Source organism: Psittacula echo (assembly GCF_963264785.1).
Source record: "Psittacula echo genome assembly, chromosome: 5".
NCBI lineage: Eukaryota > Metazoa > Chordata > Aves > Psittaciformes > Psittacidae > Psittacula > Psittacula echo.
Window position 1 is genome coordinate 51582106 of NC_137739.1, and position 20793 is coordinate 51602898.

Below are 20793 nucleotides of genomic sequence, written 5' to 3' on the forward strand. Positions count from 1 at the left end.
CAAGGACTATTGTGATGCAAGAATTTAGTTCTACCTCTTGAGCAATGTTACTGCTCCTATCAGAGGAGAGTATAATATCTGTTGAATGTGTATAAGCACAGTAGGCAGTATTCACACTATAATAATTATCTTGTCCTGTTCAGAAAATAAATAACGAATTTAACAGCATTGAATTCGGTGTTGCTAGGTTTCACAAGAGCTTTCACACTCATCAGTTTCCTTGTCAGGTCCTGAGAAAGTAATTCATTCTGTGGTTCAGTGTAACCAATACATTTCCTGCTACAGTATTTCACTTTTACCTGCTGGTTATGGAGAAATGATATGCTGGGAAAAAGAAAAAGCTGCAGTTTTCTTGTGAAATTAAGTTTAAAATGTTGGTATCCTCTTCACCCAGACTAAATTAAAGTGCACAGCTATATTGTTCTTTTACAGGTGTTCTTTCAGTAGCCCAATGGTCAAAACTCATGAGGACAAAGGAAGAGAGAGGTGAGGGAAGTTGATTTAAAAGTTTTAGGATACAGAAATCAATTCAGTGTCTGTTTGCAGCCTCTTTTCAATCTCTGTCCTTTAGAGCTCTCTCTTCACCGATTTTTCTCCAGCCTCCACCAGTCTAATCTCTCACTTTACAAGATGGTATGCAAGTTGTGTGATTCAGCTTCCAGCTGATGGCCCCTTTTGTCTGGGAGGAAGCCAAGAACATCATTTCAGGTAGCAAGGATCTTGGTGCTCACAGCATCTTGATGAAGCACAGCAGGCTGCTGTTACTGCTCACATCCCATGGTGGCAATGGTGGCTGAACCTGCAATGGGGAGGCAGAAACTGCCTCTCTGTGAGAAACTGTTGTGTTTTTTTTCCTACGATTCCCAAGCCTGTATCTGTCTGCTGAGGCTAACCAAGCTGGTGTGCATTGCCAACACATGCACACTGTTAATTAGCTTTTTTGTGTCGTTCCATGAATAATAATTTGCACTGAGACCTGAACCAAGATCAGGGCCTCAGGTTTCCATATGTGGCACATGTACATAATAAGAATCAATCCTGGGCCCTCAAAGCTTAGAATTTAAAGATGACAAAAAGTGAGGGAAAGGCACTTCACTCCCGGTTTCAGCATGGCAGGCTAAGGTTTGCACGTTGTGACTTGCTCGGTACCACACAGAATACATGAAATAGAAGAGGGAATTCAAGACAGATCCCCAATCCACTAAATCATTCCCCCAGCATGCGTCCTTGTTTCACGTTAAGGAGAATGGCCCAGACAAGTCTGCCCAGTTGCTTCAGTAAGCATGGGTACAATAGGGAAGCAGACTTCCCCTATATTAAATTTCCCAGGCGCTCCCTTTATCATTTAAGCCATCATTTTAACTGCCTGGTTTCATAGTGCTTAACTGTCCAAGGAGCTGTATGATTTATATGAATAAGGGTTTGGCAGCAGCAGCTAAGTAAGACATGGCTTACTGAGTAGCAATACATTGCCATCGTGTCATTTACGTGGCTTTCAGGAGGTGACTTTCTAAGTGTGTATCTGCATAGCAATCCCCAACCCAACTGCATTTTTGCATGGGAGAAGCCATGATAGCTTTAAAGTAGACACTGCGGGTCTGTACTGGTCTGGAGGAAGGTTTTCAGACTGCGGCACATCCAATCCTCCTAGTGACTCACCAGCCATTGCAAAGTGGCACGTGGGCACGTGTTGCTGTGCGCAGTACTAAGAAAGTGAGGAAACCATGTGCTAGGCGCACTCACCTGGAGTTCATCAGTGTACCTCACTTCTTGGCACATTAGTGACCAGAGCTGGGCATGTGCTGAAGCACAGGACACCTTGTTTGCTTTTGGTCAGAGTTGCTTAATATTTTTCAGCAATGCGTTTGAGAAAGATCAGGCAAAACTGTTCAAATATTCTCTGTTTTATTTTCCTGGGGCACTGGGGGAAGTATCCTCAAATTAAATTAAAAAAAAAAAAAAAAAAAAGGTATATTTTAATTTCTAAAAAAAAAAGTAATTTGAATATTTTTAACCAGCTGAATCATTCAGCAGGAAAGTAATGACAAGAGGGCAGAGTCCCCATGTGATTCTCCTTCCCAGGTCAGTCACACTTGAGGGTTTCTAGCTTTAGGGCTACTCAGCTCATCCATGAGATCATCCCTCTCTCAAATTCCATATGTATTTGGTTATTCTGTCTTTGAAACACGTTTCCATTCTTTGTATTTCTTCTAATTGCCTTCTCCTGGAAAGACTCTTCTCTTCCATCTACTCAGCTGGATGTTCCTGGCCATGTTGGAAGGCAGGGCTGGCTTCCAGCCCTGGGTCCAAGATAGCTTCATCTCTTGCTTTTCTGGTTCAGTGGGGGAGTTAAGCCAAGTGACCACAATAGCGAATCAGGACAGCCATAAAATTCACGATCATGTCTGATTTATAAAGATAACATTGTATTAAGTACAAGATACTTTCTGAGGTTATTAGTAACAGGCTTTCTTCAGCCGGTCATTCCTGAATGATGCCATGCGCTTTACTGCTTGATTGATTTATATGCCTTTATGATTTTAATTAATACTGTTTTCATCAGAGCCAATTACTAGTAATTGGAAAACTCCAGGCTGTTCAGCTTATCTGTTCCAGTGTTTGGGAATTATTCCCGTGATCTTTATTTTTGAAATCTATTAAATGGCATCAAGAGCACTAAAAAGGCCATTTAAACACTGGGGGGGGAAAAATAATGCTTATACTTCTGGGAAAACATTTATGGTGATTCACATTTTGGAAACTGAAACACTATCAATGTTTTATTCCTAGATTATCTTCCAAGAAAAAGCTTGGATCCACTGCTCAATCAGTTTCTTCAAAATACTTAGGCTCATACTGACGTTGGATCATGCAGAGAAGGCTGGAAGACTGTGCTGGGAGAGGGGGTCTGGAGACTCCACTGTCTTCCGTCCTGTGACATTAGTACAGGGGCATGGAGTAAGCCTAAATCTCTAAGAAGACGTTCAGAGCCAACCTGGCTGTAGCAGAGGGATACACACAGTAGGTTTTAAGGGGTCAGGATAAAAATGTTTCTCTATTTAGTGATCTAGACAGACTGCTTTGCACAAAAAAATAGAAAGTGGAAAAACTCATTAGCTGACAATATACCCAGTTGAAGATGGGAATATTCACTGTATGGGAACAAAAAGTCTCTGGATCTCAGCTAACTATTTTAGAGTTGTGTTTTACCCCTGGTGAAGAGAGGCTAAAAAATCCTATACACCACCTTGATGTGAGAGCTAAGAATTTTACAGAAACTGAAGCCTTGTAAGCAAATCTCAAATGTGCACTTGTATAACAGGTTTTGACTGAGTCTGGCACAGTATTTACTACAGCATAAAGGGCTGGGTTCCTTGATGTGTATTTCTAGTTGGCATTTTATCAAGGAAATAAACTTTGATTTTTCTTTATTTTGTGACACGTGGATTGAAGTTACATTTTCTCTGTTCAAAGCCTTGATTTAAGAGCATTATATCATTAAATTAAGTGCTTTTGCATAAGACTAAAATTGTAACTGAACGAATTATTTATGCGGAGAGAAGCAAGATAAAGTTTCTTTCAAGAGTTCTTTAACATATCAGATTGATAAGAGTCAAAACACCTTTACTGCCATTAAATATTTACCAAGACTTGGCTTTTGGAAGAGGGGCAGTTCAGTGCAGTGTGTTTGGCTCCATGCAATGCTATTGATTAGCTATCAGAAGGACATAGTTAATGGGTAACCAGAGGTATTACAGAGTGCTCCACATTCTTGTCAAGTCTTTTCTCTGAAGATGACCTAAAATAAAGTCAGTTACAACTGGTGTTCACCCTGCGACAGATTGCACAAGCACACCTACGGTATGAACAAAAGGTTCACAAGAATCAGTTGACCAGGGCTTAAGCAATCCTTTCTAGTAGTTGTTGTCGTCGCTGTTGGACTTTAGAACTGCACATGTTTACATTTAATTAGAAAGAACACACAGTCTACATCACACAGTAGCTATCAGTATCGAATCAGAATTGATTTCCGCTCTCTTTCTCAAATGACTGTTTCCTTCAGACTAATTAAAAAAAGGCATATAACAAAATGACTCATATAAATTTTAAGGCAAAGTAAACACTATTCCCTGGAGACAAAAATAAAAGTCAATAGCACATAGTCATTACATTGAGTTTGTTTTCAGATGATTCTGATGCCTGCATTATGATATGTATGAGTACTATCAGATTTATTTTCTATAGATGTATATATGGACATAAATATGAAATACCCCTTTGCTCTGGATGGGCACTTCACTGATTGTTTCAGTTTTCAGGGTCAGGGTTTTTATTTGTTTCGTCTGAGTTGTTGAAGTTATCTAATACAAGAGGTGATTCATTAGTATTACCACTTTTTGAAGAAAGATTTTGCTCGTTTCAAATAAAATTGGCGATGTGTAGGTCATTCATGCAAAATGGAAGTCAGAAGCCATTATTCTTACCAGTTAGAAGCTGCAAACTAAAGGCACAGACCAAATTGGCGTTAACTGCGTGCATAATTTCTAACAAAGAAATCTCTATTAGATTTTGTTAGTTTTGCAGGCAAATCTAAATTCAAACCATGGTGACAAGAGGCTTCATTTAAGACTCATAGCAGAAATGCCTGACTCTTGAATGTGTGCATTTTTTGTCAAGAAAGATTTCCATGATTGGCATTTCGGAGAGTAAAGGTACAAGCCAGCAATTTACTGTGTACTGTCAAGTCTGTGCGAGCTGAAGAGGTGGCAGTCCAGCCCAGTTTGGTATGTAGGTGTGTGGAGCTGTAGGAGCTGATCCTGAAATGCCTGCTCAGAAGGCCTGATGTTCATGTATGCCACAATACCATGGTTTCCAAGTAAGAGATGGTGTTCACAATTGGCAAGGATCATCAAAAAGAGGAAAAAAAGTAACACATACTGCATCTCTTTGCTACCTGGTTTAGTTGATATACTAGCTCTCTATTATTTTAGCATGCAACCGGAATTTAGCTTTGAGGAAAAAGACGCGCTGTTCTTAAAACTGATGTTGCCAAAACCATACCCAAAGTATAAAAAATAAACCGCTTGTGACCTTTAGGACAGGATCCTCTGTCTTTTTTCCACCAAGCTGTGTTTCTGCAAATCCCTGACATAGGCAGTTTCCCTGCTGGCCTGAAGCCAGTCATTGGCTCTACACCACCCACGTACACACCCCTTCAGTGATCCATGTCAGCTGGGTGCCCTCCAGCAGCCAGGGGAGAGGCACAGGGGCCACTCGTTCAGCCTGGGGACTGGGAAGGTGAAAATACCTCTTGTCTTTGAGCCAGCTGTGCCCCTTCTCCCTGTGTGCTGCCCACAGCTGGGCCGGGATCTGTTCTGCTGCTACTATGATGCTTGCGCTTCCCAGGGAAAGTGACCGGAGTTTTGTGATACACAGTGGAATGTGGAATTGCTAGCACCATTTTAAACATCCTTTATATTCAAATACTGAGGTCACCCTTGATGACTTGATGCCAGTTTTGTCTTCTATTAATAGATAAGGTTCCTCCCGTATTTACAGTGTTACCTAAAAAATCTATTACTGTAGGGAATAACTACAGTATTACAAATACAAAGTTGTTTTGTTAACTAAAGCCATTGGCAAATATATAAGAATGGCCGAAGCATATGAATTGACAATAAGGAACAGATACAAGATAGCAAAATTCTTTCTTCTAACTTCTATAAAGTAAAAACTATACAAAATAAAATTATTTTTTGAATTTCATCCTTCAAGGCTGGAAAGTTGCACTCTGTGAATGCTTAAGGTAGAATATGCTAATACACCTAATTCACTGCCAAAACGTGACACGAGCATTTTATGGCAATCTTGGCTCTAGGAATAATGTAGTATAGTAAAACTGTGAAGTGTATCCACAATAGCTGCTACTGTATTGAAAACACAGTTCCCTAATTTGTGGAAGAAATTTGGAAGCCAGTGAATCTGTCTTGCAATTAACAGGGTACATTGTGGAACCGTGAAAATGTGTAATTAATGTTAACCTGTATCAAGTGTACAATTTACATAGTCTCTTCTGTAAACTCAGATGCACTATATCTGAGAGATAATGTATGTGTGAAAAAAAGATAATGCTGTCATCTTCTAGACTCTAATTAATCAGAAATGACAGAGACCCCAGCTCTAGGTGCATCATGTGCTCAGGAAATTCAGGCGCATTTCTTAGCTACAAGCTATTAACCATGGGTCTGTGGATCTAGCTGCGGAGGACAGTACCACACTGCAAAAGTCTCAAAACCACTTTCTTCTACTCATCAGTTTCACGTATGTTTTGCTCTGTTTCAACCAAACATTATTAATCCAGCAGCTATCTTTGTGGTGGTCATGGATCTTTTGATGGTGTAGTGAATGTGAAGAATGACAGGTAGTGCTCAATGTCGTGTGTGTATCACCATCACATGAGGCTGTGCTATCTGAGCAATTTGCCCAGTGGCTGCATGAAGTGAACTGGAGACATTTGATTACTGTGCAACTCCTTAAATGAAGGGCTTGTAACAGAGGTATCATTTCTAATAATTTCTTGTTGAGAGCATGTCTCAGCAGTCCTTCAACTTCAAGGAAGGCTGAGGTGATTAAATCACATGTCCCATGCCCTTACTACCTCACCCAAGCTAGTCACAGGGAAATGGTGTGGGCACTGCAGTGGTCCTGGAGAATGAAAGTGAGGCCCAAAAAGAAATGTTTGCTGCTTGGCATCATCAGAAAACCATCTGGGTTTAGTTTTATGCTAACTTCAGACTGTGCTGCATCTAATTTAGCTCTTTCAAAAGTGATGATTCTCTTTTTAGTAGTGAAGCTCAGAGCACCTTGCAAAGGCAGTATTGTGATTGCTGTTTTTTAAAGATCATAGAATCATAGAATAGTTTGGGTTGGAAGGGATCTTCGAAGGTCATCTAGTCCAACCTGCGTGCAATGAGCAGGGACATCTTCAACTAGATCAGATTGTCCGGAACCACATCCAGCCTAGCCTTGAATGTCTCAAGGGGTGGCACATACACCACTTCTCTGGGTAACCTGTTCCAGTATTTTACCACCCTTACTGTAAAAAATTACTTCTTCATGTCCAGCCTGAATCTCCCCTCATTTAGTTTAAAACCATCACCCTTCATAAGATGAGGAGACTGAGGCCCAAGGAGGAAAAAATGTGTTTGCTAGTGGTCTTGTCCTGGGTTCAGCAGTAGCAGTCAGTTTTTCTCCTTTTTAGTAGCTGTTGCAGCACTGTGTTTTTGACTTTCAGCCTCGGAACAAAGCTGATAACAGTGATGTTTAGACTGACCAAAGACTTTGTGAGTCTCATGCTCTGCCAGGGAGGAGGAGGGGCCGGGAGGAAGCAGGGACAGGACGCCTGACCCAAACTAGCCAAAGAGGTATTCCATACCACAGCACGTCATGCCCAGGGATGTAACTGGGAGCTACCCGGAAGGGCACGTCCTCTTTTCGGTCGGGCTCTTTTCCGGCGAGCGGTATCATATTTTCTTCCCTTGTTATTTCTCTTATCATTATTATTATTGGTGGCAGCAGTAGTGATTTGTGTTATACCTGAGTTACTGGACTGTTCTTATCTCAACCCGTGGGAGTTACATTCTTTCGATTCTCCTCCCCATCCCTCTGGGGAGTGGGGGGGGGGAAGTAGACTGCGTGGTTCTAATTTACAGCCGGGGCTTAAACCACGACAGTTCTTTTTGGCGCCCAACGTGGGGCCCGAAGGGTTGAGATAACGACAGATCTGACCGGAGTGTGTCTAATCGTATTTGTGATAAGCATTCAGTGTTTTAGATTAATAGTCACTCGTCACAATGCTGATTTATTGGCTCTCAAAGTTGTTGTTTTTGATCTCACAGTCTCAATATGCCGTAGGTTACTTAGAGCCGGTATTTGCTGTGTTGGTGTTTTTCAAGTGTGGGGCTTGGGCTAAGGTTGTTGTCTCGTTGTATTTTGTAGCAATGACTTGTAATACAATAGAAGGATTGATCATGAAACTGATCTGGCTTGTGTTCCCAGTGTGGTCACCACCTTTATACTTTGGGAGGTATATAATACAAATGCTTAGCAACTATACAGCTTTTTTCTCCTTCCTGGGTGGTCAACCTATGAAGGAGACATTCTTTTACCCTCCCAGTGCCCCTCCCAGACCGTTTACAGCATCGTTTGAGAGTTTTGAAATTTTTGAGTGGCCTTTTAATATTGTTGAGACCTGTTTGCTGATTGTGATGGGGGTCACCATGTTGGCACGCATACAGAGTGTGTTTTGTCCACAACCATTACGTCTGATCTCAAGAGTTAAGCAGAGTCGGGTTTGGGTCTTGTCTGGGGTTAGACGACAAAATAGGGGGACCGAGAGATTTTCCCCAAGGCTGGACAGCCATGAGTGGCAAGGTGTGTGGGATAGTATGGGCAAGTACCTAGGTCAGTGGGCCCCTCCAGTGTTTTGGAATTTCACCACCGAACAACTGCAAAATCCAGAAGAATTAGTAAAACACTTAAATGAGGTGTGCTGTCATCCTGGTCATACCAGAGAGGGACAAATCATGTCAACGTGCTGGGGCTTGGCCTATGCTTACCGGGCCTTGTTCAACGCTATCCAGCACCTTCAAAAGGGAAAAAATGTCCCTGGATCTGAGAGCGAAGCAACAGACAGCGCAGCTTCTCCAGCTCCGAGCACAGCAGCTACACCACCCCCAGCGACAAGTACAGCCGCTACTCAAACTTCAACTGCAACAGACAGCGAAGCTACCCCAGCTCCAACCACAGCAGCTACACCACCCCCAGCAACAAGTACTGTTGCTACTCAAACCACAGTGATGACTGCAGCTAAACCAGAGGACCAATTCGTACCAATATCGATTGCCCCTCTACGCAAGAGAAAAAGCAAAAAAGAGGCAAGAAGGGTGAAGCGAGATGAAGAAACAATGTATTCACCACTCAGGACAGCATCTGGTCAGGAGTCATCATCACATGACGAAGAAGAAGAAGAGGTGACTTCTCGACCTCGGACCTCAACCGAGCTACGGAATATGCGAAAAGATTTTACCCGTCAACCAGGGGAGCACATCATCACCTGGTTGCTGCGATGCTGGGACAATGGGGCCGATGGTCACGAACTAGGAGGTACGGAAGCCAAGCAGCTGGGATCACTTGCTAGAGAAGGGGGAATTGACAAAGCAATTGCAAGAGAGAAAAAGTCCCTCAGTCTTTGGAGGCGGCTCTTGGCAGCTGTGAAAGAAAGGTTTCCATACAAGGACGATGTTACGAGTCGTTCGGCCAAGTGGACTACTTTAGACAAAGGCATCCAGTCTCTGAGGGAATCAGCCATCGTAGAGATGATTTATCACATCAAACCGAATAACGGAGATATACCCATAGACCCAGATGAAGTCGAATGTACACGACCCATGTGGCGAAAACTTACACGGAATGCACCGTCATCATATGCCCATTCATTGGCAACAGTAACCTGGGGTGACATAGTAACACCAACAGTGGATGAAATGATTCATAAACTCCGAGAGTTCGAAGACAATCTCACCCCTTCCATCATCTCAGCTGTGGAAAAACTGTCCCAGGATGTCAAACAATTGAGGGACGATCTATCTGATTTATCCAGCTCCTCACGTGTACCAACACAGGTCTCAGCTGTTAACAAAAGACGTCCTATTGTTCGAGACAGAAGATATAGAAGGCAAACACCACGGGCCACCCTATGGTTTTACCTGCGGGATCATGGAGAAGACATGACGAAGTGGGATGGAAAACCTACTTCAGCTTTGGAGGAACGGGTGCATGAATTGAAAATAGGAACAAGGGTCAAGACTAATCATCCCATGAGAGCTGCGGCTTCAGTCTCTGGTGAGCAGGTTCCCAGATGGAGCGGAAGAGCTGATTTTACTCCAGCTCCTATGATAACGAAGAATAATCCCTTTCAATACGACTTAGGTGTCCAACGTTGTGATGACTGTTAGAGGGACCCTGCCTCCAGCCAGGTGGAGGTAGGGGATAATCGGATTTACTGGACTGTGTGGGTCAGATGGCCTGGCACATCAGTCCCACAGAAGTATAAAGCTCTCGTAGATACCGGTGCACAGTGTACCCTGATGCCGTCAAGCTGTCAAGGGGTGGAACCCATCTATATCTCTGGAGTGACAGGAGGTTCCCAAGAGTTGACTGTACTGGAGGCTGAGATCAGCCTGACTGGAAGGAAATGGCAAAAGCACCCCATTGTGACTGGTCCAGAGGCTCCATGCATCCTCGGCATAGATTACCTCAGGAGAGGGTACTTCAAAGACCCAAAAGGGTACCGATGGGCTTTTGGTATTGCTGCTTTGGAGACTGAGGAAAATGAGCAGCTGTCCACCTTGCCTGGTCTCTCAGAGGATCCTTCTGTTGTGGGGTTGCTGAAGGTCGAAGAACAACAAGTGCCAATCGCGACCGCAACAGTGCACCGGCAGCAATATCGCACCAATCGAGACTCCCTGATTCCCATCCATAAGCTGATCCGTAGTCTGGAGAGTCAGGGAGTGATCAGCAGGACCCGCTCACCCTTTAATAGCCCCATATGGCCAGTGCGAAAGTCTAACGGAGAGTGGAGACTAACAGTAGACTATCGTGGCCTGAATGAAGTCACACCACCATTGAGTGCTGCCGTACCGGACATGCTAGACCTTCAGTATGAACTGGAGTCAAAGGCAGCCAAGTGGTATGCCACGATTGATATTGCCAATGCATTCTTCTAAATTCCTTTGGCAGCAGAGTGTAGGCCACAGTTTGCTTTTACTTGGAGGGGCGTCCAGTACACTTGGAACCGACTGCCCCAGGGGTGGAAACACAGCCCTACCATTTGCCATGGGCTGATCCAGAATGCACTGGAACAGGGGCAAGCTCCAGAACACCTGCAGTACATTGATGACATTATTGTGTGGGGTGATACAGCGGAAGAAGTCTTTGAGAAAGGGAGGGAAATAATCCAAATCCTGCTGAAAGCTGGTTTTGCCATAAAACGGAGTAAGGTCAAGGGACCTGCACAGGAGATTCAGTTTTTGGGAATAAAATGGCAAGATGAACGATTTTAAATGGGGCCCTGAGCAACAACAAGCCTTTGAGCAAATTAAACGTGAGATAGTTCATGCAGTAGCCCTTGGACCAGTCCGGAACGGGCCAGATGTAAAAAATGTACTGTACACCGCAGCCGGGGAGAATGGTCCTACCTGGAGCCTCTGGCAGAAAGCTCCAGGGGAGACTCGAGGTCGACCCCTCGGCTTTTGGAGTCGGGGATACAAAGGATCTGAGGCCAGCTATACCCCAACTGAGAAAGAGATACTGGCAGCCTATGAAGGGGTTCGAGCTGCTTCGGAGGTGATTGGCACTGAAGCACAGCTCCTCCTGGCACCCCGGTTGCCCGTTCTGGGCTGGATGTTCAAAGGCAGGGTCTCCTCTACACATCATGCAACCGATGCGACATGGAGTAAATGGGCTGCACTAATTACACAACGAGCTCGAATAGGAAATCCCAGTCGTCCAGGCATTCTAGAAGTCATCATGGACTGGCCAGAGGGCAAAGATTTTGGAATGTCACCAGAGGAGGAGGTGATGCGTGCTGAAGAGGCCCCACCATATAATAAACTGTCAGAAAGTGAAAGGCAGTATGCCTTGTTTACTGATGGGTCCTGTCGTATTGTGGGAAAGCATCGGAGATGGAAGGCAGCTGTATGGAGTCCTCAAAGACAAGTTGCAGAAACTGCTGAAGGGGAGGGTGAATCGAGTCAGTTTGCCGAGGTGAAAGCCATCCAGCTGGCCTTGGACATTGCTGAACGAGAAAAGTGGCCAGTACTTTATCTCTATACTGACTCATGGATGGTGGCAAATGCCCTGTGGGGGTGGTTGCAGCAATGGAAGCAGAGCAACTGGCAACGCAGAGGTAAACCCATCTGGGCTGCTGCACTGTGGCAAGATATCGCTGCCCGGGTGCAGAACCTGGTGGTGAAGGTACGCCATGTAGACGCCCATGTACCCAAGAGTCGGGCCACTGAGGAACACCAGAACAACCAACAAGTGGATAAAGCTGCTAAGATTGAAGTGGCTCAGATGGACTTAGATTGGCAACATAAAGGTGAATTATTTTTGGCTCGGTGGGCCCATGACACTTCAGGCCATCAGGGCAGAGATGCAACATACAGATGGGCCCGTGATCGAGGGGTGGACTTAACAATGGACACTATTGCCCAGGTTATTCATGAGTGTGAAACATGTGCTGCAATTAAACAAGCCAAACGGTTAAAGCCTCTTTGGTATGGAGGACGATGGCTGAAGTACAAATATGGGGAGGCCTGGCAGATTGATTATATCACACTCCCACCAACCCGCCACGGCAAGCGCCATGTGCTTACCATGGTGGAAGCAACCACCAGATGGCTGGAAACATACGCTGTGCCCCATGCCACTGCCCGGAACACTATCCTGGGCCTTGAGAACCAGATTTTGTGGCGACATGGCACCCCAGAAAGAATTGAATCAGACAATGGGACTCATTTCCGGAATAACCTTATAGACACTTGGGCCAAAGAGCATGGCATTGAGTGGGTATATCACATCCCCTACCATGCACCAGCCTCTGGGAAAATCGAACGGTACAATGGGCTGTTAAAAACTACACTGAGAGCAATGGGCGGGGGAACTTTCAAGCATTGGGGTACACACTTACCAAAGGCCACCTGGTTGGTCAACACCAGAGGATCTGCCAACAGGGCTGGCCCAGCCCAGTCGGAACTTTTACATATTGTAGAGGGGGACAAAGTTCCTGTGGTGCACATGAAGAATTTGCTGGGGAAGACAGTCTGGGTTATTCCTGCTTCAGGTAAAGGCAAACCCACTCGTGGGATTGCTTTTGCTCAGGGACCTGGATATACTTGGTGGGTAATGCGGGAAGATGGGGAAGTCCGATGCGTACCTCAAGGGGATTTGATTTTAGGGGAAAACAGACAATGAACTCAATTGTACGCTGTTGCCTGCTATAGCCATCAACTAGAAGTCTGCAGGGCACCAGCGACTGGCCCTGACTTCCCTCCGACCATCATCCCAACAGAGAATGAACTTTGATAGAACCGGATGAGTTCTACAGTGAAGGAACGATCAGCATCAGCAGACAACGATCCAACACTGCACACAGCCTCTCCTGCCCTGAAAGACTGTTACAAGAGATGGAGCCCAACATCATGAACCGAACGGACTCAGTAGCTTTATAGGAATTGGTCCGTGCACTAAGATAACAGTGCACTGAAATGAGAGTGAGGGTATATGGAAAATGTGGGATCTGAGCATGACGTGAATGGTATGGAATAAGGGGTGGATACTGTCCTGGGTTCAGCAGTAGCAGTCAGTTTTTCTCCTTTTTAGTAGCTGTTGCAGCACTGTGTTTTTGACTTTCAGCCTCGGAACAAAGCTGATAACAGTGATGTTTAGACTGACCAAAGACTTTGTGAGTCTCATGCTCTGCCAGGGAGGAGGAGGGGCCGGGAGGAAGCAGGGACAGGACGCCTGACCCAAACTAGCCAAAGAGGTATTCCATACCACAGCACGTCATGCCCAGGGATGTAACTGGGAGCTACCCGGAAGGGCACGTCCTCTTTTCGGTCGGGCTCTTTTCCGGCGAGCGGTATCATATTTTCTTCCCTTGTTATTTCTCTTATCATTATTATTATTGGTGGCAGCAGTAGTGATTTGTGTTATACCTGAGTTACTGGACTGTTCTTATCTCAACCCGTGGGAGTTACATTCTTTCGATTCTCCTCCCCATCCCTCTGGGGAGTGGGGGTGGGGGAAGTAGACTGCGTGGTTCTAATTTACAGCCGGGGCTTAAACCACGACAGTTCTTTAAATTGTCCTTGAAAAATTGAAGTTCTAAGATGGATGATAGTCAGTTCAGTCTTTTACTGTAGATAATGAGCCTGTGCTTGAATCATCTTGTGTCCAAACTGTACAGGTTGCAGGTTTCTTTACATCGTTTCAGGAGAGAGGGCTGAAATTCAACTTGCTGCTCACTGTGGATCCATATTCACAGATAATTAAGTTTGAACAGTATGGGCATGCATGATCAGTGCTAATCTGTCAAGATGTTATCCTGTAAAATCTTGATGTTATATCACCAACCACCACAGAGAAGAAAGTCTGTGGTGAGCTCCGTTCATCAAGTTTGATTGGATCTGGTGAGAAAATATAAAATAAAGAGAATGCCTGAGCTCATCCTAGACTAAGAATGTGTGGGTACACCAGACACAAGAAAGTGACACTGATGGACTGTACAGTGCAAAGAACATACTCTGAATTATGTGCAACCTGCATTACTGTTATAGCATAGTCTGTGGCCTGTGCACCACAGAGTCTAACACAGCTACTGCCTTCGGTTACATTAGTGAGAGATGTTTAGGTGGTTGTATTGAAGAGAAAGCACAGTCCTCTTAACTTGTGTAATTGCAGACAAAGGAAGGCTAGTAAAATATTTGTCTATGGTAGGGCAATGCCATCTAGTTACCAGTCTACCAGCTGTCAGGCTCCTGACTCACATATAATGCAAACTTGACCATTTTATATCCTCCACTTTACAGCAAAATGTCAAAGTCCTTCTAGGTCTTGTGGGCTTTTTTTATATCATCTTATTGCATTGTTTCCCAAGAGGACCGTTGAGGTAGTATTTTCAAGGTATCAGTGGTGCCTGGCCCTTGAGTGCATTCAGTGGTATGAAGGGACCCTCTTCAAAGCCATCCTGAGTGCAGGCTGAGGTCTAAGAGGTCTTCAGAACTTGAGTGTCAGAAACATTTGCGGTGAAAGCCAAGGTCAGACCTACATGCCTTTGGGAACATTGGATATGTTTATCACTGGGGTGGCGGAGGAGGGAGGGGATGGATAAGGAATGTTTGGTTTTTGCTGGGTGATTGGTTTTTTTTTCTGCCTTTAGGTGGAAGTTTTCTCTATTTTGTTCAGAATTGCTTCAGGTGTAAAGTAAGTTCCTACCCTAGAGCAAAAATATGCCTGGCAAGAGAGAAGTGTTATAAGAGTAGCACTTCATGCAGTTGGTTTTCAGCCAAAGTCAAGTCCCTCTGGGAACAGTTACAACTGGTAAAATTTTTTAGCAGGCTTGAAGCTACTCTGAATTTAGGGTCTGAGGAAACCTCTTGGTATCTGCAGGATAGCAGGAGTTACATGAGTGTCATCATCACATGTAATTTTTCCTTCTGCCTGGATAAAGTTAAGGTGGGCCCTTGAATGTCTTAGACCCAAGCTGGAGCAAGAAAGGGGCCATGCTGCCATAGTAAAGCAAAGGCTTACTATAAAGAACATATGAATTATTTAAATCAAGGAAATGTTTAAATGCTTCTGTGACCCATTCTTCAAGCCTAGAAGCCCCATTTATTTTTTATTTATAGCATCAATAGAATCATAGAAAGGAGTCTTTGACAAAATAATTTTGGGAATTAATGAGGGAATTTCAAATAAGTATCAAAAGGGACTAAATAAAAGTGTTTTAGCAAAGCACATATTGATGGAAATCTGGTGATTGCATGCTCTTTTTAAAAAAAAAAAGAAAAAGAAAAAGCTTTAAAGATCTATCAGCCACAGTACCTTTATCTGGAGGAATCACACTGCCTCAAAATATATGTGTCAGAATCTATTGATCATTCAGATGCAATCATAATTGGTTAAAACATGTAATAGTGTATTTTGTACTGTATTGTTCATGGCCAGACTTTGGGAAGGAGCCTATTTGTAGCCACACAGAGCCAGTGTTTTAGAATCTGAATAAACTGCTATATTTTTCATATGTTCTGGGGGAAAAAAAAAAAAAAAACCACAACAACAACAACAACAACAACAACAAAAAAAAAAAAAAAAAAAAAAAAAAAAAAAAACACCAAAAAACAAACTCTCAACCGGTGCAAACAACTTAGAATATTTAGGCTTTCCTCTTTTTTTCTTTATTTTTAACCAGGGACCCACACTGAACACTGGACAGTTTAGCTTCTCAAATGTCTTTTTTTTTTCCCTTTTAATCGTGTGCCAGGTGGTTAAGAAGCGGGCAGCAGTGGTATTTTGGTAGCCTGCTTTCTGCATTATTTGCATACCTTTGTATTTCTCCATGGTGATCAATGCTGAGCCATAGCGGAACTTCAGTCAGTAAAATTTATGTGCAACTGTTAAAGTAATTTTATTTTTAATGAGCCTGTTCCAGGGGTGTTAATATCCCTTTATAAATATTTATGTTTTCAATACGTCTTCATTTAATTGAAAAGGTTCTTCACAATATTTTCAGACAACCACAGGTAGTAGGCATAATGACACATCAACACTCTGACCTTTTAGCTTCTGGATTTCTATTAGTTAATCCACATTTTGCTTGTCCATGTATATTACATTTTAGTTTGTATATGATTTTCCTATATGGGCTGTTGGAATAAAGGGTGTTTTCCATACAAACACCTTAATAAACTGGAAAGGAAGAAAAAAATGCTATTGCATACTAGGAGCTGTCATATAGACTGTCTTGAGTATAGTAATCAGTGTGCACTGCTATTAGAAGTCCACATTGAAATGTTTGATATTTGCATGGTCATCAGTCGGAAGGATGATCTTAAGGCATATTCATCAATACAGCAACAGCTTTTGATATTCATAAAGTTGATTTGAAATTACTTTGACTATTTATCTAAGAACACTGCTCATTATGATTTCCTGTTGACATCACTTTTGTTATCTCTTAATGAATTTCTTCTAGTACCCATGTCATTTTCCATTGTGTGAAATGCACCAAAGAATTATGGCTATGAAGAGGTGGGAAGCAATTGTTGCTGATTCCATGGAAAGCTTGCTAGTGCAGGCTTCTTCCCTAGTAATCAGTTGTTAACGTGATTTCTACCATTGCGCCATAATAACTCAAGCAGTTGCCTACCTACTGATTCCTGGAGAAATAACCCCACAGTCAACAGGCATTGTTGAGACTATTTTTACGTAATGGACCATCTACTTTATTCTTTTTTCAGCTTCTTCTCAGTATTTATAGGTAACCTGTCAATATCCTTCTTTATGTTTATTTTCCATAGCATTATTAGCAGATCCAGGCATTTTTGCATTTTAGCATTTTTATTCATTATATTGAAAAATCTGCAATTTTGCAAATAAACCCCCTGTAGCTGCTGAGTCTGCTTGCTAAAAGAGAGTTCTGTGTAACAGGAGTTAATAACACGTCAATGATTTACACAGATTAATTCAACTTCATGTAAATCACACAAGCAACTTTTGCTGTAGCTCAAAGGTGATGAAGAAGATGCCACAGCTAAAAAATACTGCCTTTTAAGTTTTTGTTGAATAGGCTTTTGACCTTTTAAAATTCTGATGGTTGTTACATACTTCTAGAAGAGCCTTGTGGAAACTTGATGTTCTTTTTGTTCTCTGTCACTTTTGAAATGAAACTTGGTATTAGTGAATGTGGGTCCATAGATGATAATACTAAAAATATCAGTTAAACTGAGTGTAGTATTCTTGCAGCTCGGCCTTAGATAGAAACTTAATAACATGTATGGCTTCTTTTTCCCAGCTTATCCAAATCTTTGCCTGAAGGAATGAGTCTGCAGGACCAGCTTAACTGCACTTTCAGTACTTCTGAAGGTGGACTGCAAGGCAGAGCCGATGTTGTGACCCTCACCTATTGCCAGATTGAAGATCTGGCAACTCAGCTGCAGCAAGCTCGGTCAGAGCAAAAGGACACAGAGCTGAAGCTCCAGAAGGCGCTGGAGTCTTCACAGGAGGCTAATGAAAAAGTTCAGAAGTAAGTCACTTGACTTCTTTCAGGGAAAAATTGCAGTTGTAAACCAATGAAACATTTCTTCTGGTATTTTTTCTATGACTGAAAGTGTGTTGGTACTCTGAAAAGATCCCTTAAAATGATTCCTTATTTGACAGCCATTCAGCTCATTACTTATTCATTGTGAAGCCAGTCATTTTAACAGTTTTAAAGCATTACACAAGTCAGTGTGCCTGTCATTACTGTTATGGAAACTGCTTTCTACATGTGCAAGGCACAGACAAAGTGCTTCTGTCTCCTATGAGTGGTTTTTACTGTCTTTTACCCTATGCCAATCCTATGGCAACAGTATTTGCCTTTATAATTGCATGGTAGGATATTAAGGTTCTCATTTTCACTCTGTTACACATCTGGCAGGTTTCATGCCACCGTAAATACTGATAGGGTTGTTTAGGGGTGGATTGAAAATCTCACTGAAACCAACAGGAAGTCTCTGAGTCAGTGAACAGAGATTGTATTCTTTACCATCATAAGATTTCCTGTTAAAAGGTTACTGAACTCCAAAACCTGAAGTTCATCTCTACTGAAGTCCTTATTGTCATGTTTGTTATTACTAGCATATTAGCCTTTGGAATTCTGATTGCTGGGACAGACAAATGTGTAACCAGAGCCTCTTTACAGTCTGGCACTTCTCATCTTTGCATCACATTGATCAGTTGCAAAATACCTCTCTCTCACACCCTTCCATGGTGGTTGATGCTGAAGTGATGCAAATTATCCTATCTGTCCATATTTGTCTTCAACTTTAATGTCTACATCATATTTCCAGAGTAGCCAGAAACTGGCTTATAATATATTGCAAAGACTTAACATGAGTTCTGTTTAAAAAAATGCATTCAGAGTTCACCTATTAAACTAACAAATTAGATTTTTATATTTTCATTTTTTTGTAACTACATAAAATATAGTTCAGATATATATATGAAAACACATATTTTCAGTTATCTCTTTAAAACCTCCAGTGTTTGTTTGAGAATCATTCAAATCTCTCTCCTAAACACTTAGATATATTTGAAATTTCAGCAGGTGCATGCTTGATAAAAATTAACCTATAAAAATAATTACAGCATGTTAATTTTGGCTGAACCTTTCTGTACGTTGTTTAGTGTTGTTATTTAATTTCATTTTATTTATAAACATTTACTAACCATAGATGTTTAAGTAAAGGTTGATTTGGTTTTGTGTTTTCTTAGTGAAACAGTCTTGTTTAATCCTGTGTAACCAGGGTGGCCAGAGTAGAAGTGCAGCCACAACCTGAATTAAAGTGGTGGTGATGCACTGCTATACTGAAAAGAATTTATACAATTTAACATGCTCAACTACTGGGAGAATTTTGGTCAGGTTAGTTCTCATTATTGCTGAGATCAGACCACTGAGCCTACAGCGAAATTAAACAATTGGGTGAAGTCTTTTGATGACAATAGCATGCCCTTTTTACCAAGAAACTGTGGAAATGCTCTGTGCGTCTTCCCAGCACCCGGAGTCATCCACCCCCATCTTATAATTCAACCTGCAAACAGATTAAGCAGCTGAGTTTGTGGAAAGTGTGTTTACTTTGAGCTAAGAACCCTTGTGTGACACTATAGAGATTCCTCTGACACCTCTGGGAGAGCTACACAGACAGTTCGTACTCATCAGCAGGGAAACCAGGCTGAGAATTCCCCATTTCTTTGTAACCTCAACTGCTTCATACAAATCAGTGTTTGGCAATTAGGCAGGAACTCATTTGTTAGCTTTGCTTTTTATTTCAAAGATGTAGGATGTTCTACATTTCAAAAAGGAACTGACAATGTATAAACCTGTCAACAGAAAACTTTCTTGGTATTAATTACAGTAGTATTAATTATTAGAACTGTCTTAAGAAGATGCTTATTGTAATTTAAAATATGACATTACAATTCAATCCTAAATAGGGTTCTGAAACATCTGTTTTCTTGACTTCCTCTACATGCTCACCTAAAATTGAATTCTGACATATGAGAGAAGTATTTTAACAGCTATATAAAGTAGTCTCTTGATATTATTCAGTAAAATATCTGAATAATGTAATAGTTTTTAACTGTAGCAACAGTTAAAAATCAGAACAGAAAAAAATAATTCTAAGCTTCATTAAGAAACAACATAATTAGAACAATTAGTGTTGGAAAAGGATGTACTATATATCTCCATACCATGTGATTTACTGGTGTTCACTATGCCTTTGCTAATCTGTTCTCTGGCAACACTAAAGAATTTTTTTTGCACTCTTAAAAACTTCATTGTTTGCATTCAGCATCATATGCTGAGCTTGAAATACGGATGCATTGCCCTTGTGTCAGCCATTTGTGTACCCACCTCCAATTGTTGCTTTCTAAACATGAGATCCAAGTCAGAATAGCAATCCTGTGTTTTGCATCAAGACACAAAACATCTAAAAAATTTCTGGATCCTATCCCACATGAAACAGCAGCTGTGAACCAGAAGGGGGATATATTGGAATCCGCTTATAGTGAACTTGGATATAGTAAAAGTCTGTTTATTCTGAAGAAGGGTGAACATCTCAAATCAGCTCACTGCAGTGTGAGATATAAATTGCAACTATGTGCTCTTGCCTGTGAAGGTGCTTCACCACCCTAGCAGGGGTGGTGATATGAAACACAAAATATTGGTGCTCAGAGAGCGACCACACAGATTTAGCAGCATTTGTTTGAATCTGTTTTGATTTTGAAACATTATCAAGATGTACATTAGACTTTTAAGAGAGCCCGATTGCTTTATAAAGCAAATACCCATTTTAACTGTGTGGTATATGTAAATAAATACATGTATGTGCACAAATAACACAGTATATATTTATTCAATAGGAAATGTTGATGACCAGCATGATAATATTTTAACCTATACTCTGTAGA

General features: G+C 42.1%; 1 protein-coding gene across 1 annotated transcript in view; it reads left to right on the top strand.

Annotated features, from left to right (window-relative positions):
* The window catches only part of MIPOL1 (mirror-image polydactyly 1), a gene marked incomplete at both ends in the record, with an annotated part of 163482 nt that overhangs the window by 125780 nt on the left and 16909 nt on the right, over nucleotides 1-20793 (top strand). The window contains one exon of the mRNA XM_080618211.1: nucleotides 17636-17866. Within this exon, the coding sequence (XP_080474337.1) occupies nucleotides 17636-17866 (231 nt within the window). The remainder of the gene's footprint in view (nucleotides 1-17635; nucleotides 17867-20793) is intronic.